Below are 19,733 nucleotides of genomic sequence, written 5' to 3'. Positions count from 1 at the left end.
AATTCTGCAACACCAGAGTCGAGTACTCGACAATACTACAAAAATGTATTTCATATATAAAAATAAATCTGTGACCCCCCCCTTAAATATATTTGTTTTTTGTTATAAAGAACATTCTTCAACCAGGTTGAAACTGGTGCTTGATTTTGGTATTTACATAATAACTGCAGTAACAGATGGAAAACTAAATGATTTGCCTTCAATTAAATATTATTTGAAAGAGTTATAACATGTTTTTTTTCGACATCTCATATCTTTGTTTCCTCGCACTACAGCCCAGGTGACTCCAGAAGAGATAACTCCACTGGTTCCTCCCCAGTCCGGTGACAAGAACCAGGAGGACCTCACCGCCTACTTCCTCGAGGCTCTCCTGAAGTACATGGGAAATCGGGTACATTTTAACACCTTGAATTAAAATAAACACAAGTCAAGTCAGTTGCTACAATAAATCTAACAGCGAGGAGTTGTTGTGTAGGATTCGGGTGATACTTGTGGCACTGGTTCTGAGATAACGTGACAAAAAAAAAAACGTTTTGGATGCTTGATTTTGGTTTTTACTTTGGTTTACCCAAATTAAACTTTTTCTTTTTAAGTAAAAAAGTAGGGACATGATAGACACATTAGCCATGTACACAATTTAGCCCCAAATTCATGCTAACAGAACATAACAAAAAAAAAGTCTGGTCCAATTGTAACTCAGTGTATTTTTTTATATTGGTGTTAAATGTATAAATTAGAATGAATTAAACGAATGTAAATAAATAAAGGAGATGATTAAAATACAATAAAGAAATGTACATTTAATTGAGTATAAACCAATAAATAACTAAATAAAATTTAAATAATTATGAATTAAAATAAAATGTATCCCCTGGATTGATAAAAGTTTAGATAGACTTTATAATATTTGTCTCCTTTACTTCTTATTTAATTTTTCTTGATTTCCTCTGTTTAAGCACAGACACTGTTTTAAAATGTAAAACAATATATAATAATTACCAGTTTAGCACTACTATTATACTTAATCTAAACAATAGCTGTTAATATGTAGAATAAAATATAGAAATACTTCTAAGATTCTTCATCTGACTTTTGTGTATTTAATAGTTTTTAAGTCGTATAACCTGATTATTTATCAGATTTCATCGTTTAATGTTGAATATAATGAGATTCCTTCCTCAGTCTTTGGCTAAATGGTTCTTGGAAGCAACTTCACGTTCACACAGAAGCTCATTCTCTCCATCGGACAAAGGATCTCATCCCCGCACGGCTGTCGATTGTGTATCATTGTGACTTTTTTCAACACAGGCTTTTTTTGTGTCTCGTGTCCTCGTCTCCAGGCCAAGTCTCTGGAGTGGCGCTGCAAAGAGAACCACGAGCGCGGCTTCAGCTTCCTCTTCGATCACTTCAGGAAGTTCTACCTCCCTCACATTTTCCCCAACTTCGCGAAAGAATCCAGCCTCTACAGCCCCATACTGGGTCAGTGTCTCCTCGCTTTTCTCGTTCTTCAAACCGAGCTAAGAGACGTTCTTCTCTTGTAGACATCCCCCCCATGCGCTCCAAACCCTACTACAGCGTAGTACGAAGAGACCAGGATGGTGGCGAAGCCCTGTACTGCACAAAGGAGAGTTTCCTACAGGCCCGGGTCATCTTCATCCGCTGGCTCGTTTACTTCTGGTTGGAACCGAGACCCAACGCTCAGACTCTCATCCCTGGAACTGAAGGAGAAAATGTACCCAAAAACATTCAGGTAATGAACACTTTTTTAGAGGGGGTCTGGTCTGAGGTCCCTCTCCACAATCTCATGATGAGGTTTCATGAAACGGTGTCATGTTGTTTAGAGGTCAGTAGGTGGCGCCATCAGTTTAGAACAGTTGTTCAAAAGAAAGGAATATAGTGCAGAGACCGCCATCTAGTGCACTCTGAAGATAATGACAGTGCTCCATGAAGCTTCATCAGACCATCACTTCTTTTGACATGGAAGTTAAATACAGTATTGTCACTTAATGGAGCGGTGTGAAGAAAAGCATCATGGGAGTTCACTGTTTAGTAGGCACCATAAGTAAGAAATCCTACTATAATAAAAATGTTGTAATTAAGGATATCAACAGGTGTAATTAAGGCATAACGTTGTCAAATATTATCTTTAAAAATGTTATTTGAACTTGGATTTTGCTGTATATTATTTCATTTTATATAAATGTTATTCAAACGGTTTCAAAATAAATTATGAAAAAAAAAACGTTGGACAAAACATGTATATATGATATTAAGGCATTTTATGATTTCCTTTTGGAATTCTTATAATTTCTTTTGCGGGACAAGAAATATTCATAAAAGACAAGATTTAAAAAAAAAATTGCTAAAGAAACTAAGAGTTACATTCAGAGATTATCAGCCCTTTGTATTTATGTGGCTCTTGTGAGGTCAAAGATGATGTAGAAACAATTTTAATTTGTAATTATTTCTAGTATTCATTACTAGATTTGACATAAATAGGATTTTTTTAAGAACTTTTATTATTTTTCAGTATTTATTGCCACTTTAAACGATTAAATTGAATACAAAATGTATCAGAAATTAATTGTGCTTTTATATCCGATCAAAAAACCCCAATATTTCTGCATATGTAGCTCGATTTTATATATTTTTAGCTCCTTTTTTTTAAAATCCCTCACTGCATTAAATAATCGTATTGCCTCCCACTGGATTAACGTGTATTAATACTTTTGAAGTTGCTAAATAAATTAAATAACACATTTTTTGTTTTTGTCTAAAGGACCTATATACATATACATGTGTCATAAGTTGTTGGGTTGTTTGAGTAGCAGAGATGTTATTAAATAAGTAAGTAATTAATTTGTATTTATATAGCGCTTTTCCAGACCAGGGTCACAAAGCGCTTAAACAATCAAAACAATATTCAATAAAATATATACTTAAAATGTCAAGATAACACAGAGAACAACACAGGAGTTCCAGAAAATCAAGGAAAAGCCTGAACAAATAAAAATGTTTTAAGATGTTTAAAGAAATTCAGTTAAAAAATGACCTGTTTTGATTTCTCCTGGTCAGCGAGCAGCAGCAGGACTGGCTGCTCGCTCCGCGGGGGGCTCAGAGGAGGTCGGCAGTCGCTCGGACCACCACCCCGAAGTGAGCAGCGGCTCGTCCGGGCAGGGCTCCATCAGCATGGGGTTCAGCAGCTGCGCGGGGCCGGGGGGCGAGCCCGAACAGAGCCACTCCAACACGTCCACGCTGACCGAGAGGGAACCCAGCTCCTCCTCGCTCTGCTCCATGGACGAGGAGCAGCTGACCGACATGGAGGTGGTGAGGAGGGTCCTGACCTGCTCCAGGGCCAACGTCAACTTCATAACGGAGATCTTCAGACAGGTGCGGATGGATAAAGATGGATAAAGATGGATGAACTAGAAGAACTTTAATAATTGATGTTTCTTCTCAGGCGTTTCTTCTCCCCATGTGTGAAGCTGCTGCCATGCGGAAGGTGGTGCGTGTTTACCAGGAGTGGATCTCCATGGAGGACAAACCAGTTTTCATGAAGGAGCCAGAAGAAGGACCTTATCCCATCACGGCCGTCCACTGTTCAGAAACTGGCTCTCAGCTCGGAGACAAGGACGATGAGGTATCTGCTTATGGAAGCTCTCACAATAATAAACATAATAGTTAAATACTCTTCATCAGGAGAAGAAACAAGAAGATATTCGTTCTTTCATCCCACAGTGGGGAAATTTGACAATATTCATTTATTTAAGAAGACATGCAATGGACCTTATTTGTCTCACAGTGGAGAAATATTTTATTTATTTATTTACATTTTTTCAACATTATTTGTCTCACAGTGGAGAAATATTTTATTTATTTATTTTAAATTTTTTCAACATAAGATACACCTTTATTTGTCTCACAGTGGAGAAATATTTCATTTATTTTCATTTTTTCAACATAAGATACACCTTTATTTATCTCACAGTGGGGAGGGATCAATAAAGTTCTATCTATTTTATTTTATCTTATTTTAGTTATTAACATATTTCCAACATAAGAGACACTTTTATTTAACCCACAGTGGGGCATTTGAGGTGTATTTTAATACATTAGTATTCACCCCACAGTGGAAATTAGAATCTTTAAAAATGTTTAAGACATTCAAATATATATACAGTATATATATATATAATCTTTTTATAGTAGGGAAGATTTAATTTTTCATTAAAATAAGATGCATCTTAATTCTTTCAACAAACTTTTTTTAATTTCTTGTACTGTACACAGTATTTTTTAATTATTAGCCCAGAGTGAGGAAATTGTATTTCATTTTTTTAAATAAAGATATTTTAAACCTTTATTCGGACCACAAATTGTTTTACGATAATATGATCCTTTAATAAACAGAGTAAACATCCTAAATAAACACATTTTTTCATACTTATTGGGTTTTTGCTTTTTATGTCTTTAATAAATTAGATTTGTTTACTAGTTGTTAGAGCTAAAAAGCTTCAGATGAAACTTGAAAATACCACCAAAATATTCTACTAGCAAATCTTGACAAACGGATCAATAATATCACCTTGAAAGTAAGATTTTTGTATCAATAAATACGTTGATTATTTTCCCTTAACTTTCATTTGTGGTCTCAGGGGATGAACAAGAGGATCGACAGCGAACTGCTGGAGTACAGTGTTGCTGCTGGAGTTCAGACAACACTCCAGGTAACACTTTTATTTATGGACTGTGTGTGAGTCACACGCCATGTTTTCAACATTTCATTTGACATCAAATTATGTTAAACGAATTAAAAAAGTGCATGTGGTCAGTGACAGAAAGAAGATGTGTTGTCAAATGTTGTGTGGTTAGATTACGATGTGTTCAACATCATTGGAATTACATTTGATTTATTTTATGGTTGTGGACTCTTTTCACACACACACACGCACAAGCACACGCACACACCCGCACGCACACACATTCACAGCTACTCACCTACACACACTAACACACACACAAACATACTAACACACACACTAACACACTTACACACACTAACACACACTCGCACACAAACACACCCTCGGACACACATACATACTTAAACACACACACACACAAACTCACACACACACACACACAAGCACACGCACACACACCCGCACGCACACACGCACACACATTCACAGCTACACCAAGACACACACAAACATACTAACACACACACTAACACACACACACAAACACACCCTCGGACACACATACATACTTACACACACACACACAAACTCACACACAAACACACACACAAGCACACACACACACACCCGCACGCACACACATTCACAGCTACACACCTACACACACTAACACACACACACTAACATACTAACACACACACTAACACACACTCACACACATGCACACACATACATACTTACACGCATTCACAAACTCACACACACACACACGCACAAGTACACACACACGCACACACATTCACAGCTACACACCTACACACACTAACATACTAACACACACACTAACACACACTCACACACTCACACACATGCGCACAATACATAAATATTTAATCAAATCCATCTAAATGTAGCCATAAGTGATATAATTTCAATGTATTATTTATTTATTTATATGTTATATCCTGAAGTGCAACATCCAGTAGTTAATTTCTCCCATTTTCTCCCAACAAAAAGTATTTATTTCAAACATGAAACATGTTGCGTAATAATGTAACAATTGTGTTCTTAATGTAGGTCTTCATCACACATTCGTCCAACGTCTTCCTCCTGGAACCGGCGAACGACATCAAGATCCTGTTAGAAGAACACGTGGACATGTGCAAGCGTGTCCTGAACATCTACCGCAGCTTCGTGATGCACGAAACCATGGATCAGAAAACATGGTGAGATGATATCGATGAAGTCCGTCAACCATTTAAACTGTGTGGAGAAGAACTGAAGGCTCAAAGTTCCACATAAACAAAAGTTTTTTTTAAAAGAAGTCGGTTTTTTAAGTTCTTTTTCTGTTCCCAGGGAGCAGATTCTCCTGGTGCTGTTGAGAGTGACCGAGTCGGTCATGAAAAGACCTCCGTCCATCATGCCACAGGGCAAGAAGAACAACACTCTCTCTGGCAGACTGGCTGGTCCAATCTTCCAGGTACTAATGAAGCGACTAAAAAAGGCTTTTATTTTTATCGGATCGACCGATTGTCTTCCTCTGCGCAGACATTAATCGTCGCCTGGATCAAAGGGAACCTCAACGTCCACATCAGCCGAGAACTCTGGGACGACCTGCTGTCGGTTCTGTCCTCCCTCACCTGCTGGGAGGAACTGGTCACCGAGTGGTCGCTAACCATGGAGACTCTGACCAAGGTGCTGAAGGCTTTTCCTTTTCTTTAATCCATTATAGTAGTTAGAAAGTAACGATACACTTAAATATTGCAATGTTTTTTTCTTGATACCTCATCCATATTCACCAGCAGTGTATGTACAGCATTCATTTGCAGCTATACAAATAGGGATGACTGAGGACGAGAGGATACAGTCGACTCCAGCTGCTTTCAAAGCTGATGTTTGGACATATTTTTGTTTAAAAACAAATGAAAGCAGTTACGACTTCGTCAAGAGTCATGTGGTCTGTAGATTCTGCAACACCAGAGTCAAGTCCTCGACAGTACTACAACTATATCCTTGTTACTACAGTATCACAACTTGTATCGCAATACACGTATCGTTTCCCCTTTAATTTATAGCCTTCAACCTTTTTCTCACCACAGCCTTTTTTGTAACGCACCAGCCGACAGATAAAAACGGCAAAAAACACATGTTATACTCGTTTTCTTTTTACTAATTGACTTATTTTTTGGAGTGAACTTGACTGAAAATGTGTCTAAACACGTCACAAGATATTAATATTTTACTAAAAGTCATGACATCTTTTCACTCGTTTATTACGGATGCAACATAAATTTAAACATTAATTTCTACTTTCCGTGCGGCCCAAAAGCAAATGCCGTTGGGACCGGTACAGGCCCCCCAGCCCAGTGGTAAAGAAGTGCCATCAGAATATGTAATATTTAAACTTAAAAAATCTTTATTTTTTTAAATTGGTATTGAATTTTTTTTTATATATATATATATAATTTGTTTTTACAATTTTATCGTTTATCAAAAGGGTTTTTTTAATGGTTGAATTTAATATTTTTGATATTTAGCAAATAAACGTACCTTTTTTTTTTTTTTTTTTTACAAATTGAGTTTGTCATTTAAAAAATGTAAAAAAAAACAACATTTCACTTATTCTTATTTTATGATTTTACAATGTTGTTGTTATTGTAATACCTTATATTAAATGTAAAAAGGTAAAAAAAAATTTTTCAATGTACCATCTATAAATTATCCAATTATCTTAACAATGTTAATTGCTCTGAATTATTTTAAATGAAATGGTGTCTTTTTTTAAGTTTCAACATTTGAAATGTTAAATTCAAACATCCACAATCTCACCACCACTGATATGCTTCCATAGCTTGGGACCACATGTTGAATAATCAAGGAATTAAACGCATCAAGTAAATCAGTTCTTCTTCCACACAAGCTTTCATCAAAGATGCTTTTGCTCTTCAGGTGTTGGCCCGGAACCTTTACAACGTGGATCTGAACGAGCTGCCGCTGGATAAACTGAGTGAACAAAAGCAGAAGAAACACAAAGGAAAAGGTTTGGTACTATATTTTTTACAAGCACAATGACTCTTATCTTCTCCTGAACAGGTCTCTTCAGGTCAAGATATTAATATTATGACCAAATATCTACATGGATTTGAATAAAAATTTAATTTTACTCCGACCTTGATTTGTTTTCCTCCCTCCATCAGGCATCGGTTCCGAGGGCCACAGGCCGATCGTGGATCGATCCTTTTCCAAAGGCTGGAGTCGAGACCAACCGGGTCAGGCGGCAGCCATGAGGCAGAGAAGCGCCACCACTGCCGGGTCGCCAGGCATCGAAAAGGCCCGAAGTATCGTCCGCCAGAAGACCGTCGGTCAGTGTCGACTGCCTCATCCAGACTTAAGACTTAAGATTTAATCAAGTGGATTTAAGGGTTACGATCAAATTAATTCAATTTCAAGTGATTAAAAAGACTGGAAAAGTAGGGCTTTAATAAATCTCTTAAGTTAATTTCACAATACAATTTGTTTCGAAATAATATATATAATAATATAATATAATATATATATATATATATATATATATTATTGAATTATAGTAGTTAGAAAGTAATAATACGCTTAAATATTGCAATGTTTTTTTTCTTGATACCTCATCCATATTCATCAGCACTGCATGTACAGCATTCATTTGCAGCTATACAAATAGGGATGACTGAGGACGAGAGGATACAGTGGACTCTAGCTGCTTTCAAAGCTGATGTTTGGACATATTTTGGTTTCAAAAATAATGAAAGCAGTTACGACTATATATATATATATATATATATATATATATATATATATATATATATATATTTGGTTTTGAAACCAAAATATGTCCAAACATCAGCTTTGAAAGAAGCTAGAGTCCATTGTATCCTCTCGTCCTCAGTCATCACTCAGCTATTTGTATAGCTGCAAATGAATGCTGTACATGCAGTGCTGATGAATATGTATGAGGTATCAAGAAAAAAAACATTGCAATATTTAAGCGTATTATTACTTTCTAACTACTATAGTCCAATAATATATATATATATATATATTTATTATATATATGGTTCACGCTACGATTCAATATGATATGCTGGGCTCACAAAATGATTCGATGCAGTATATATCCAGCTCACGATATCATATATTCAGATCAGACCTAATGACTGCTACCATCTAGTGTCCGGAAGTTTAATCACAACACAAAAATGAACAAATGCTGTGAATTTCTGCGTTTTAATTGTAAATTTAAAAAAATTAAATTAAACATTCACTAAATTGAATATAAATAAACCAAAAACACAAACAATGAAATTAAATCAATACAATACTTTTCAATATCGAACAAGTGTGGGGGGAAAATATTGATATATATATCGTTGTATTACATTTTTCCCACACACCTGGTAAACATCACTACAAATGAAGTGAAGTACTTTTTCTATTAATGTAAAATGCTTTCTGATTAAAAAAAGATCTTTGAGGGGTAACTTCAACTACATAAATCTAATATTAAACAGTTACATTCCGATTAAATAAGTTAAAATATATTTTTAAATATTTAGAATGTGTACTTTACTAGTACTTGTGAAACAGTTACTACTTTGATAAGTGTATAAAAACGCTGTGCTTGCACCTCTTGCTCACTGTCACACTCACTCTCTTCTCTACAGAGCTGACGCCGTCTAATCACTTTCTCTGTGTCCTTCACCACCATCGTTTACTATCATTTGACTCTCATTCATTTACACAAACCATTACTACTTCCTCCCCGACCCCCCCACCTTCAACCAACCCTATTTCTTCCTTCCCTCTTTATTACATCCTTCCTTCTCTTCCTCCTCCTCAGCCTTGCGTAGCTGCTCTACGGGCGACTCTCTGCTGTCCTCAGCCTTTATTCGCAGTGCTAAGAGTGCTCCCGCTCTGGCTCCGCCTCTTCCTGTCCTCCACAACCACCACCACCCTTATCTGCCCCCCCTTGCCGACCAGCTGGCAGGTACACTATCTTCGCACTACCTGCCCTCTGACCTGCCACTTGTCTTTTTCTGCGATTAATCTCACTCGCTCCACCTTTAAAGTGCGTGATGACACTTTTTAATGCAGTAGTGAAGTGGTTTAATTCAATTGTGAAGATGATATTTTTGTTTTAATGTACTTGTGCTAGTACAACATAAGTGTTACTTCCCTGCTTGAACAATTTCTATTCATCCTGTTCTAACATATTCAACACACAAAAGGATGACAACACTTTTTCAATACACAAAAGGATGACAACACTTTTTCAGCACAAGAACGCAGTATAGGATAAAAAAAATTCAACACACAACTTCATAAAAACACTTTTTCAACACGCATGCGGAAAACGACAAAATTAACAAGTGCTGTTGTGTGTTGAAAGACAAACTCAGAAATGGACGACAACACTTGTTCAACACACAATAAGTTGGCAACACTTTTCTGAAAGACAACAGGACAATAACACTTGTCATATTGTTGTCGTCCTGTTGTGCATTTGTGACTTAAACAAAAACACAACAGGATGACAACACTTGTTCAATACACAACAGAATGACAACACTTTTTCAGTACAAGAACGCAGTATAGGATAAAAAAGATTCAACTCGCAACTTGATAAAAACACTTTTTCAACACGCATGCTTGTTCAACACACAAAAGGAACACAAGGACAACACTTGTTAACAAGTGCTGTTGTGTGTTGAAAGACACAAACTCAGAAATGGACGACAACACTTGTTCAACACACAATAAGTTGGCAACACTTTTCTGAAAGACAACAGGACAATAACGCTTGTCGTATTGTTGTGTGTTGAAAAGAAAAAAATTGTTCAACACACAAACACACAAAAGGATGACAACACTTTTTCAGCACAAGAACGCAGTATAGGATAAAAAAAAATTCAACACACAACTTGATAAAAACACTTTTTCAACACGCATGCTTGTTTAAATGCACAAAAGCAACACAATGACAACACTTGTTAACAAGTAATGATGTGTGTTGAAAGACACAAATTCAGAAATGGATGACAACACTTGTTCAACACACAATAAGTTGACAACACTTTTCTGAAAGACAACAGGACAATAACACTTGTCATATTGTTGTGTGTTGAAAAGAAAATAAATTGTTCAACACACAAACACACAAAAGGATGACAACACTTGTTCAACACACAACAGGATGACAACACTTTTTCAGCACAAGAACGCAGTACAGGATAAAAAAAATTTAACACACAACTTGATAAAAACACTTTTTCAACACGCATGCTTGTTCAACACACAAAAGCAACACACTTCTTAACAAGTGCTGTTGTGTGTTGAAAGACAAACTCAGAAATGGACGACCACACTTGTTCAACACACAATAAGTTGGCAACACTTTTCTGAAAGACAACAGGACAATAACACTTGTCATATTGTTGTGTGTTGAAAAGAAAATAAATTGTTCAACACACAAACACACAAAAGGATGACAACACTTGTTCAACACACAACAGAATGACAACACTTTTTCAGCACAAGAACGCAGTATAGGATAAAAAAAATTGAACACACAACTTGATAAAAACACTTTTTCAACACGCATGCTTGTTTAAACGCACAAAGGCAACACAATGACAACACTTGTTAACAAGTAATGATGTGTGTTGAAAGACACAAACTCAGAAATGGACGACAACACTTGTTCAACACACAATAAGTTGACAGCACTTTTCTGAAAGACAACAGGACAATAACACTTGTCGTATTGTTGTGTGTTGAAAAGAAAATAAATTGTTCAACACACAAACACACAAAAGGATGACAACACTTGTTCAACACACAACAGGATGACAACACTTTTTCAGCACAAGAACGCAGTATAGGATAAAAAAGATTCAACTCGCAACTTGATAAAAACACTTTTTCAACACGCATGCTTGTTTAAACGCACAAAAGCAACACAATGACAACACTTGTTAACAAGTGCTGTTGTGTGTTGAAAGACACAAACTCAGAAATGGATGACAACACTTATTCAACACACAATAAGTTGACAGCACTTTTCTGAAAGACAACAGGACAATAACGCTTGTCGTATTGTTGTGTGTTGAAAAGAAAAAAATTGTTCAACACACAAACACACAAAAGGATGACAACACTTTTTCAGCACAAGAATGCAGTATAGGATAAAAAACAATTCAACACACAACTTGATAAAAACACTTTTTCAACACACATGCTTGTTTAAATGCACAAAAGCAACACAATGACAACACTTGTTAACAAGTAATGATGTGTGTTGAAAGACACAAATTCAGAAATGGATGACAACACTTGTTCAACACACAATAAGTTGACAACACTTTTCTGAAAGACAACAGGACAATAACACTTGTCATATTGTTGTGTGTTGAAAAGAAAATAAATTGTTCAACACACAAACACACAAAAGGATGACAACACTTGTTCAACACACAACAGGATGACAACACTTTTTCAGCACAAGAACGCAGTACAGGATAAAAAAAATTCAACACACAACTTGATAAAAACACTTTTTCAACACGCATGCTTGTTCAACACACAAAAGCAACACACTTCTTAACAAGTGCTGTTGTGTGTTGAAAGACAAACTCAGAAATGGACGACAACACTTGTTCAACACACAATAAGTTGGCAACACTTTTCTGAAAGACAACAGGACAATAACACTTGTCATATTGTTGTGTGTTGAAAAGAAAATAAATTGTTCAACACACAAACACACAAAAGGATGACAACACTTGTTCAACACACAACAGAATGACAACACTTTTTCAGCACAAGAACGCAGTATAGGATAAAAAAAATTCAACACACAACTTGATAAAAACACTTTTTCAACACGCATGCTAGTTCAACACACAAAAGCAACACAATGACAACACTTGTTAACAAGTGCTGTTGTGTGTTGAAAGACACAAACTCAGAAATGGAGGACAACACTTGTTCAACACACAATAAGTTGACAATACTTTTCTGAAAGACAACAGGACAATAACACTTGTCATATTGTTGTGTGTTGTCGTCCTGTTGTGCGTTTTGTGACTTGAACAAAAACACAACAGGATGACAACACTTGTTCAACACACAACAGGATGACAACACTTTTTCAGCACAAGAACGCAGTATAGGATAAAAAAAATTCAACACACAACTTGATAAAAACACTTTCAACACGCATGCTTGTTTAAACGCACAAAAGCAACACAATGACAACACTTGTTAACAAGTGCTGTTGTGTGTTGAAAGACACAAACTCAGAAATGGACGACAACACTTGTTCAACACACAATGAGTTGGCAACACTTTTCTGAAAGACAACAGGACAATAACACTTGTCATATTGTTGTGTGTTGTCGTCCTGTGGTGCTTTTATGACTTGAACAAAAACACAACAGAATGACAACACCTTTTGGACACACATTATTTTTCTGCACAAGAACACAGTCTAGGATTAAAAAAAAAAATGTTCAACACAAGTTGATGAAAACCCTTTTCTCAAGTGCAAGATTGTGACAAAACTTTGTAAACACAGAAACACAACACGATGACAACACTTTTTAAATACGCAACAGCAGCACAATATAAATAAAAATTACTTACTTACTTACTTACAATGGCAACACTTTTTCAACACACAAAAGTAACATGATGTCTAAACTTTTTCAACACACAACAGGACGACAACACTTCCTCAAAACACACTACTGGATGATGACACTTTTAAAAAAAAAACAAGATGACACGTTTGTCAACACACAACAGGACAACAACACTTTATTTTTTACACACAACTGGATGATGACACTTTTAAAAAACAAACAAGATGACACGTTTGTCAACACACAACAGGACGAGAACACTTTTCTAAAAAACATGAGGACAGTAACACTTGTTCAACACACAACAGGACAACAACACTTATTCAACACACAACAGGATGACACTTGTTCATGACACAAAAAGACAGATTAGAATTTTAAAAAATGTTCAACACACAACAGGATGAAAACACTTTTTCAATACACATCCGGAACACATCTTTTCAACACTCAAGATTGTGACAACACTTGTTCAACGCACAAACAAAACACGATGACAACATTTTTTTCAACACAAAATAACGCCTGTTTAAGGAGCAAAAACACAACAGGATGAGAACACCTTTTGGACACACATTAGGATGACAAAACTTTTTCAACACAAGAACACAGAACACACAACAATTTTTCAACACACAAGTTGATGAAAACACTTTTTTCAAATGCAAGATTGTGACAAAACTTTCTAAACACAGAAATGCAACACGATGACAACACTTTTTCAACACACAAAAGCTAAATGATGACAAAACCTTTTTAACACACAAAAGCAACATGATGACAAAACTTTTTCAACACACAACAGGACGACAACACTTGTTAAAGACGCAAAAACACAACAGGATGACAACACTATTTCAACAAACAACAGGACGACAACACTTGTTCAAGACACAAAAACACAACAGAACGAGAACACCATTTAGACACACATTAGGATGACAACACTTTTTCAGCACAAGAACACAGAATAGGACAAAACTTGTTCAACACACAACTTTATGAAACCACTTTTTCAACACGCAAGATTGTGACAACACTTGTTCAACGCACAAATACAAGGACAAAACTTTTTCAATACATATAGGTAAAAGAAAATTTGTTCTTGCCTGTTGAAAAATTAGTTTTCACTGAAAAGTGTTTTCACTTTTTAAACAGGCAAGATTGTGAAAACACTTGTTCAACGCACGAGCACAACACGATGACAATACTTTTTCAACACACAACACAATGACAACACTTTTTTGCAGAATGACAAAACACACAAGTTGATGAAAACACTTTTTTCAAATGCAAGATTGTGACAAAACTTTGTAAACACAGAAATGCAACACGATGACAACACTTTTTCAACACACAAAAGCTAAATGATGACAAAACCTTTTTAACACACAAAAGCAACATGATGACAAAACTTTTTCAACACACAACAGGACGACAACACTTGTTAAAGACGCAAAAACACAACAGGATGACAACACTTTTTCAACAAACAACAGGACGACAACACTTGTTCAAGACACAAAAACACAACAGAACGAGAACACCATTTAGACACACATTAGGATGACAACACTTTTTCAGCACAAGAACACAGAATAGGACAAAACTTGTTCAACACACAACTTTATGAAACCACTTTTTCAACACGCAAGATTGTGACAACACTTGTTCAACGCACAAATACAAGGACAAAACTTTTTCAATACATATAGGTAAAACAAAATTAGTTCTTGCCTGTTGAAAAATTAGTTTTCACTGAAAAGTGTTTTCACTTTTTAAACAGGCAAGATTGTGAAAACACTTGTTCAGCGCACGAGCACAACACGATGACAATACTTTTTCAACACACAACACAATGACAACACTTTTTTGCAGAATGACAAAAAAAAAAAAAAGATAACATATTTGTCAACACACAACAGGACGACAACACTTGTTCAACACACAACAAGATGACGACACTTTTCGCAAACACAACAGGGCAGTAACACTTGTTCAACACACAACAACGCTTGTTCAAGAAATCAAAACACAACAGGAACGAGAACACATTTTGGACACACATTAAGATGACAAAACTTTATCAGCACAAGAACACAGTGTAGCATAAAACAGTTGTGACAACACTTTTTCAACACGCAAAAGCTACATGATGACGAAACTTTTTCAACACACAACAGGACGACTACACTTATACAAATACACAAATACACAACAACACCTTTTTAACACAACAAGATAAAACAATACATCATACGATCAACATACAACACTAAATGTAAAAAAAACAACAACTTATTTTGTCTGTCAACAACTTTGTTTTTAGATCACTTAAGAAAAACAAACTTTACTAAAAAATAAATAAATGAAAGAACGAAAAATAAACTTCATAAGACCAACAACTATTCTATCTTCTGGTTGTTAAAGTTTGTTTTTTATTCCCTCCAGACCTGGAAGACCCTCCGATCACGCTGACGACCCGACCCTCTCGGATGCGCCACGCCTCCCAGAGCGACGAGGCTCCTCCCACCTCCTGCTCGGACGTGTTCCAGGCGTCGGCGTGCGACCTGGAGCCGCCGCCGCTCTCCTCGCCGCTCGCCCGCAGCAGCAGCACCTCCGACATCATGGAGCCCTTCATCGCCGAGCGGGTCAAAGGTGACGAACCTCCTCAGAAGGGTCCAGGGTTGATCCAGAGCCTCCCCACGGTCGCTTCCTTAGTCCCCGCCGCCGATAGCCACGCAGCCCGAGCGCTCGCACACCCTTCTCACTCCCCTCCTCCCTCCCCTTTCACCTCTTCCAACGGCGTCAAATCCTCTACCTCAGAAGGACACGACGACTCGGGGGTCTACGACTCGCCGTGGCGTCAGGTGGGCCCTCAGAGCCGGGGATCCAGCTCGGATTTCGTCGACGACTGGGATTCCGCTTTCACTTTCTCCTCCGACAAGGACGACGGGGAGACGGGAGCGGTCGTGGAAGACGACGATTTGTTCTCCTCCATCAGGGATTACTTCACTCACAAGGAAGGCGAGAAGAAGAAAGAGGGTTGTAATAGCCCCGGTCGCACTCTAGAGGGCAGCATTTTCCCTCTCCTGTGCCAGAGCGAGCCGGACGGCGCGCACCCTGAGCTCGCGGCGAAGGCCGGCGAGTCCGTGCGACACAGCAGCGTCGACTCCACGGAGGAGATCGAAGCGGATCAGCTGAGCATCTACGAGTGTCTGGAGTTCCAGTGTCAGTGGCCCAGTCCCAGCGTCAAGGCCAGTTCCAGTTTAGAAAGACACAACCACCAGAAAGCGAGGGATGATGTAGCGGAGGGATGGGGGGAGGGATGTCAGGCGTGGAAGCAAAGCGAAGTGAAAGATCCAATTTCGAGAGCGAGCCCGTCGTTGAACCAGGAGCCGGTCGCGGAGCAGGTCGCGGAACCGGCGCCGACCCTCCTGGACGCGACCAAGCCCAAGGCGCAGCGGGGCGGCAAGAAGCATCAGTCGGGGGTCCACGTGAGCTTCCGACCGTCCACCGAGTCGGTCCAGTTCCACAACCCGCTGGAGAGCAAGGAGGCGCACTGGAAGGCCCGGCTGCGCCGCCTCAGTCACTTCCACACTCACAGCCACTCGGCCGGGGACCGGCAACAGGGGGGTCCGGCGGGCGGGGGAGGGTCCGGGGGGAAGCACGGGGCGGCGGGCGCAGGTAAGTTCGGCCACAAAAGTGGGTCGCACGACCGGTCCAGCCCGGACGTCGTGACGGAAGGCCGAGGCGGCGACAAGGAAAAGCCGTATCTGGCGTCCTCCTTGGAGGTCCAGCCCGAGGCCGGCAACCCGTCTGGGGTGCGGGGTCGCCTGGGGCGCTCCGCCTTGCGTTCCCGAGCCTCCAGGTCTCGCTCCCAGGAGCCGGGAAGCCACCACCACCATCATCACCACCACCACCACCACCAGGGGGCCCTCCTGGGCGGCGTGTACAAGTCGGTCGTCCACGCTCTGTCCTCCAAGCCCAGGCCCCGAGGTCAGGGGTCGTCCCAGGGCTCGTCGCCACAGAGGCAGGGCCGGGCCGCCATGGGCGACGCCTCGCTCAGAGACCTCTACTCCCATGTGCTGGGCTACTTTGGACGGAAGACGAGCACGGCAGGTGAGGGGTCACGAGGTCACGAGGGGCCCGAGCAGCAGCGGCAGTGGAGACGACAGACACACAAACATCACTCTTTTCCTTTTTTGGCTGCGTTTAACCGGTTTTGTTTATGACGGAATGGTATTTATTGGCTGAAAACTCATCATCTCTCTGCTGGACTTCCCTGGTGATGTTTCCTCCTGATCCAAGCCCCCCCAACCCCTCCCTACCGAAGACCCTCCTCTTCTCTGTAACAGTTTAAACCCCGACGACCCCTCCACCTCGTCCTTCTTCTCCGGGTCATGAGGCTGCACTTTTCTTCTTCACCTCCCTGCATGCGGACTCTCCCCCTCTTTTTACTTCCTTTCGGTCTCCGGGGGGCCCCTGCACACTGCACTGAAGGGGCCCCCGGGGTTCTTCTCCTCTTGAGTGGTTTCTGTGTAATGTATTGTTTTTGCCTGAAAAACTATTATTCCATCAGTTATATTTTGGGGGATTTTCTTTGTGATTCATTCATAAGCATCTGAAAACATATAGTCTCCAGAATAAATGCAACGACTGCTCCTAATACAGGGGTCCCTCGTTCTGAAATCCCGAAACGAAAATCCAAAAACACCCATTTTTAACTTGTTTAAATTAACAACATTCATATGATCTTGCAAGCACAACATTGCATATGACGGGTCATCCCTTCCTAACAAGCTTCAAGCTTTGCCGCCCAGCCAACCCATCGCAGCTGTCGATCACTTATTGTCAACAACCTTATCATTTAAATACAGTATTGTAGCAGCCAATTACCGACACTAAGTAGAGCAGTGTGTAGAAATGCATCATGGGAGTTCTTGCTATGCAGTACTCTGTGCAAAAAAATAACCGAGATATTGCGAGGCACCATTTTGAAGTTGTGTATATGTAGTAATTCACCTGTGCCATTATAACATGGAAGCTACTAGAAAATGGAACTTATAAATCTTTGTTGCCCCCAAATAAGACAAGAAATTGCCAAATACCACATAGGTGAGGGGTTTACAAACTTTGTTTTAAAGAGAAGAAGGAAAAAAAAAGGGGGAGGGCAAATATAAACGGTAACCTCGAACTAAGAGCGATGTCATTCAGAAGTTTAAATAAAAATATATCTTCATATAAAGTGTTTATTCCAGTTCTCAAGGTTGTGTCGAACTGGAATAAACACTTTGTCGTGTTTTTACTGTGGCATTTGAGATGCTTTTTTTTGTTTTGGAATAAAAAAAATAAAAGCAGCTTAATTATTTTTTCATAAAAACGTTTTTTTAGCTGAGACTTAATAGTTACCACTACCTGAGCTCCGGGTGGATTAATACCCTGGGTCTGTCCTGTGGTCTCCCCCCAACCATACTCGAGCAAAGTGACCAGATAAACGTCGTTATCTGGTTCAAAACGAGCAATAATTCCAGGCGTGAGATAAGAAAACATATAACCTACCTTTTGAGTGTGTTTATTCTGGCAAAGGTGAATAATTTATTTTTTAACAAATTTAAGACGCTTTATTTCATTAAATTTCGCATGAAGAAAGTTAGTTTGTCTCGTCAAATGCATGAGAAATGCTTCCTTGGAAGCTACTGGATACTGGAGACGAACTTCCTGCGTATTCACTCACTAAAATGAACTTACTGCCTAAAAAAAAAGTTGTTCAGCTTGTTTCCTTTAAAGGCCTTAGAGCCCACATAGCGCCCCCTTCAGTCTAACCCTAAACATAACACACACTAATCGATGCTGCTTTATGTTGGACCTAACACATGGATACTCTTGTCCTGCTCTGTGCATGGTGTGAAGTAACTCTTGCATCGCTTTTAATTCGGTGGGTTTGCCTGCTGCGTTTTGGCTTCTTTGATTTGACGGTCTGCCTTTCTAGGGACTAAAGTACATTTAAATTTAGTTTCACAAAGATTTAAAAAGATTTATATTCCTCCCTAGATTTTAAGTAAGTGTTATTTGATTTGTTAAAGTAATCTTTTCAACTCTGTGTGAGTCCAGTTGTGTGTGTGGTCGCGAGCTCCATTTCTTTTGTTTATTAACATGAAATCTGCCTCGATCTTCCTCCGTTTCTGTAGCGAACAAAGAGGAGGTGAACCCCAAGGCGCGCCCCGTCTCCAGCGACGTCGGGAGCAGCAACTCCAACTTCACAGACCTGGACGAGTTCATCCAGGAACGATTGAGAGCCAAAGGGACGGCAGTGAGTGAAGCAAACGAGTTCCAATATATTGGATTTCGTTAA

At 39.0% G+C, this 19,733-nt stretch overlaps 1 protein-coding gene across 6 annotated transcripts in view; it reads left to right on the top strand.

The window, feature by feature from the left end:
* ralgapa1 (Ral GTPase activating protein catalytic subunit alpha 1) overlaps positions 1–19,733 on the top strand; it is an 80,204-nt gene that overhangs the window by 7,199 nt on the left and 53,272 nt on the right. For 3 of the 6 annotated variants that reach the window (XM_087780626.1, XM_087780631.1, XM_087780627.1), the window contains exons 7-20: positions 276–391; positions 1,341–1,479; positions 1,542–1,750; positions 3,076–3,390; positions 3,461–3,640; positions 4,656–4,727; positions 5,781–5,929; positions 6,060–6,183; positions 6,252–6,398; positions 7,653–7,743; positions 7,901–8,065; positions 9,577–9,723; positions 15,830–17,500; positions 19,570–19,691. In XM_087780626.1, the coding sequence (XP_087636752.1) occupies positions 276–391; positions 1,341–1,479; positions 1,542–1,750; positions 3,076–3,390; positions 3,461–3,640; positions 4,656–4,727; positions 5,781–5,929; positions 6,060–6,183; positions 6,252–6,398; positions 7,653–7,743; positions 7,901–8,065; positions 9,577–9,723; positions 15,830–17,500; positions 19,570–19,691 (3,647 nt within the window). The remainder of the gene's footprint in view (positions 1–275; positions 392–1,340; positions 1,480–1,541; positions 1,751–3,075; positions 3,391–3,460; positions 3,641–4,655; positions 4,728–5,780; positions 5,930–6,059; positions 6,184–6,251; positions 6,399–7,652; positions 7,744–7,900; positions 8,066–9,576; positions 9,724–15,829; positions 17,501–19,569; positions 19,692–19,733) is intronic. The other 3 variants (XM_087780629.1, XM_087780630.1, XM_087780628.1) reach the window with 3 other exon arrangements.

This window comes from Callionymus lyra, chromosome 18 (assembly GCF_982586985.1).
Source record: "Callionymus lyra chromosome 18, fCalLyr1.hap1.1, whole genome shotgun sequence".
In the NCBI taxonomy this organism is placed as follows: Eukaryota; Metazoa; Chordata; class Actinopteri; order Syngnathiformes; family Callionymidae; genus Callionymus; species Callionymus lyra.
Note: the sequence above shows the minus strand (reverse complement) of the source record. Positions and strands in the feature narration are given on the sequence as shown.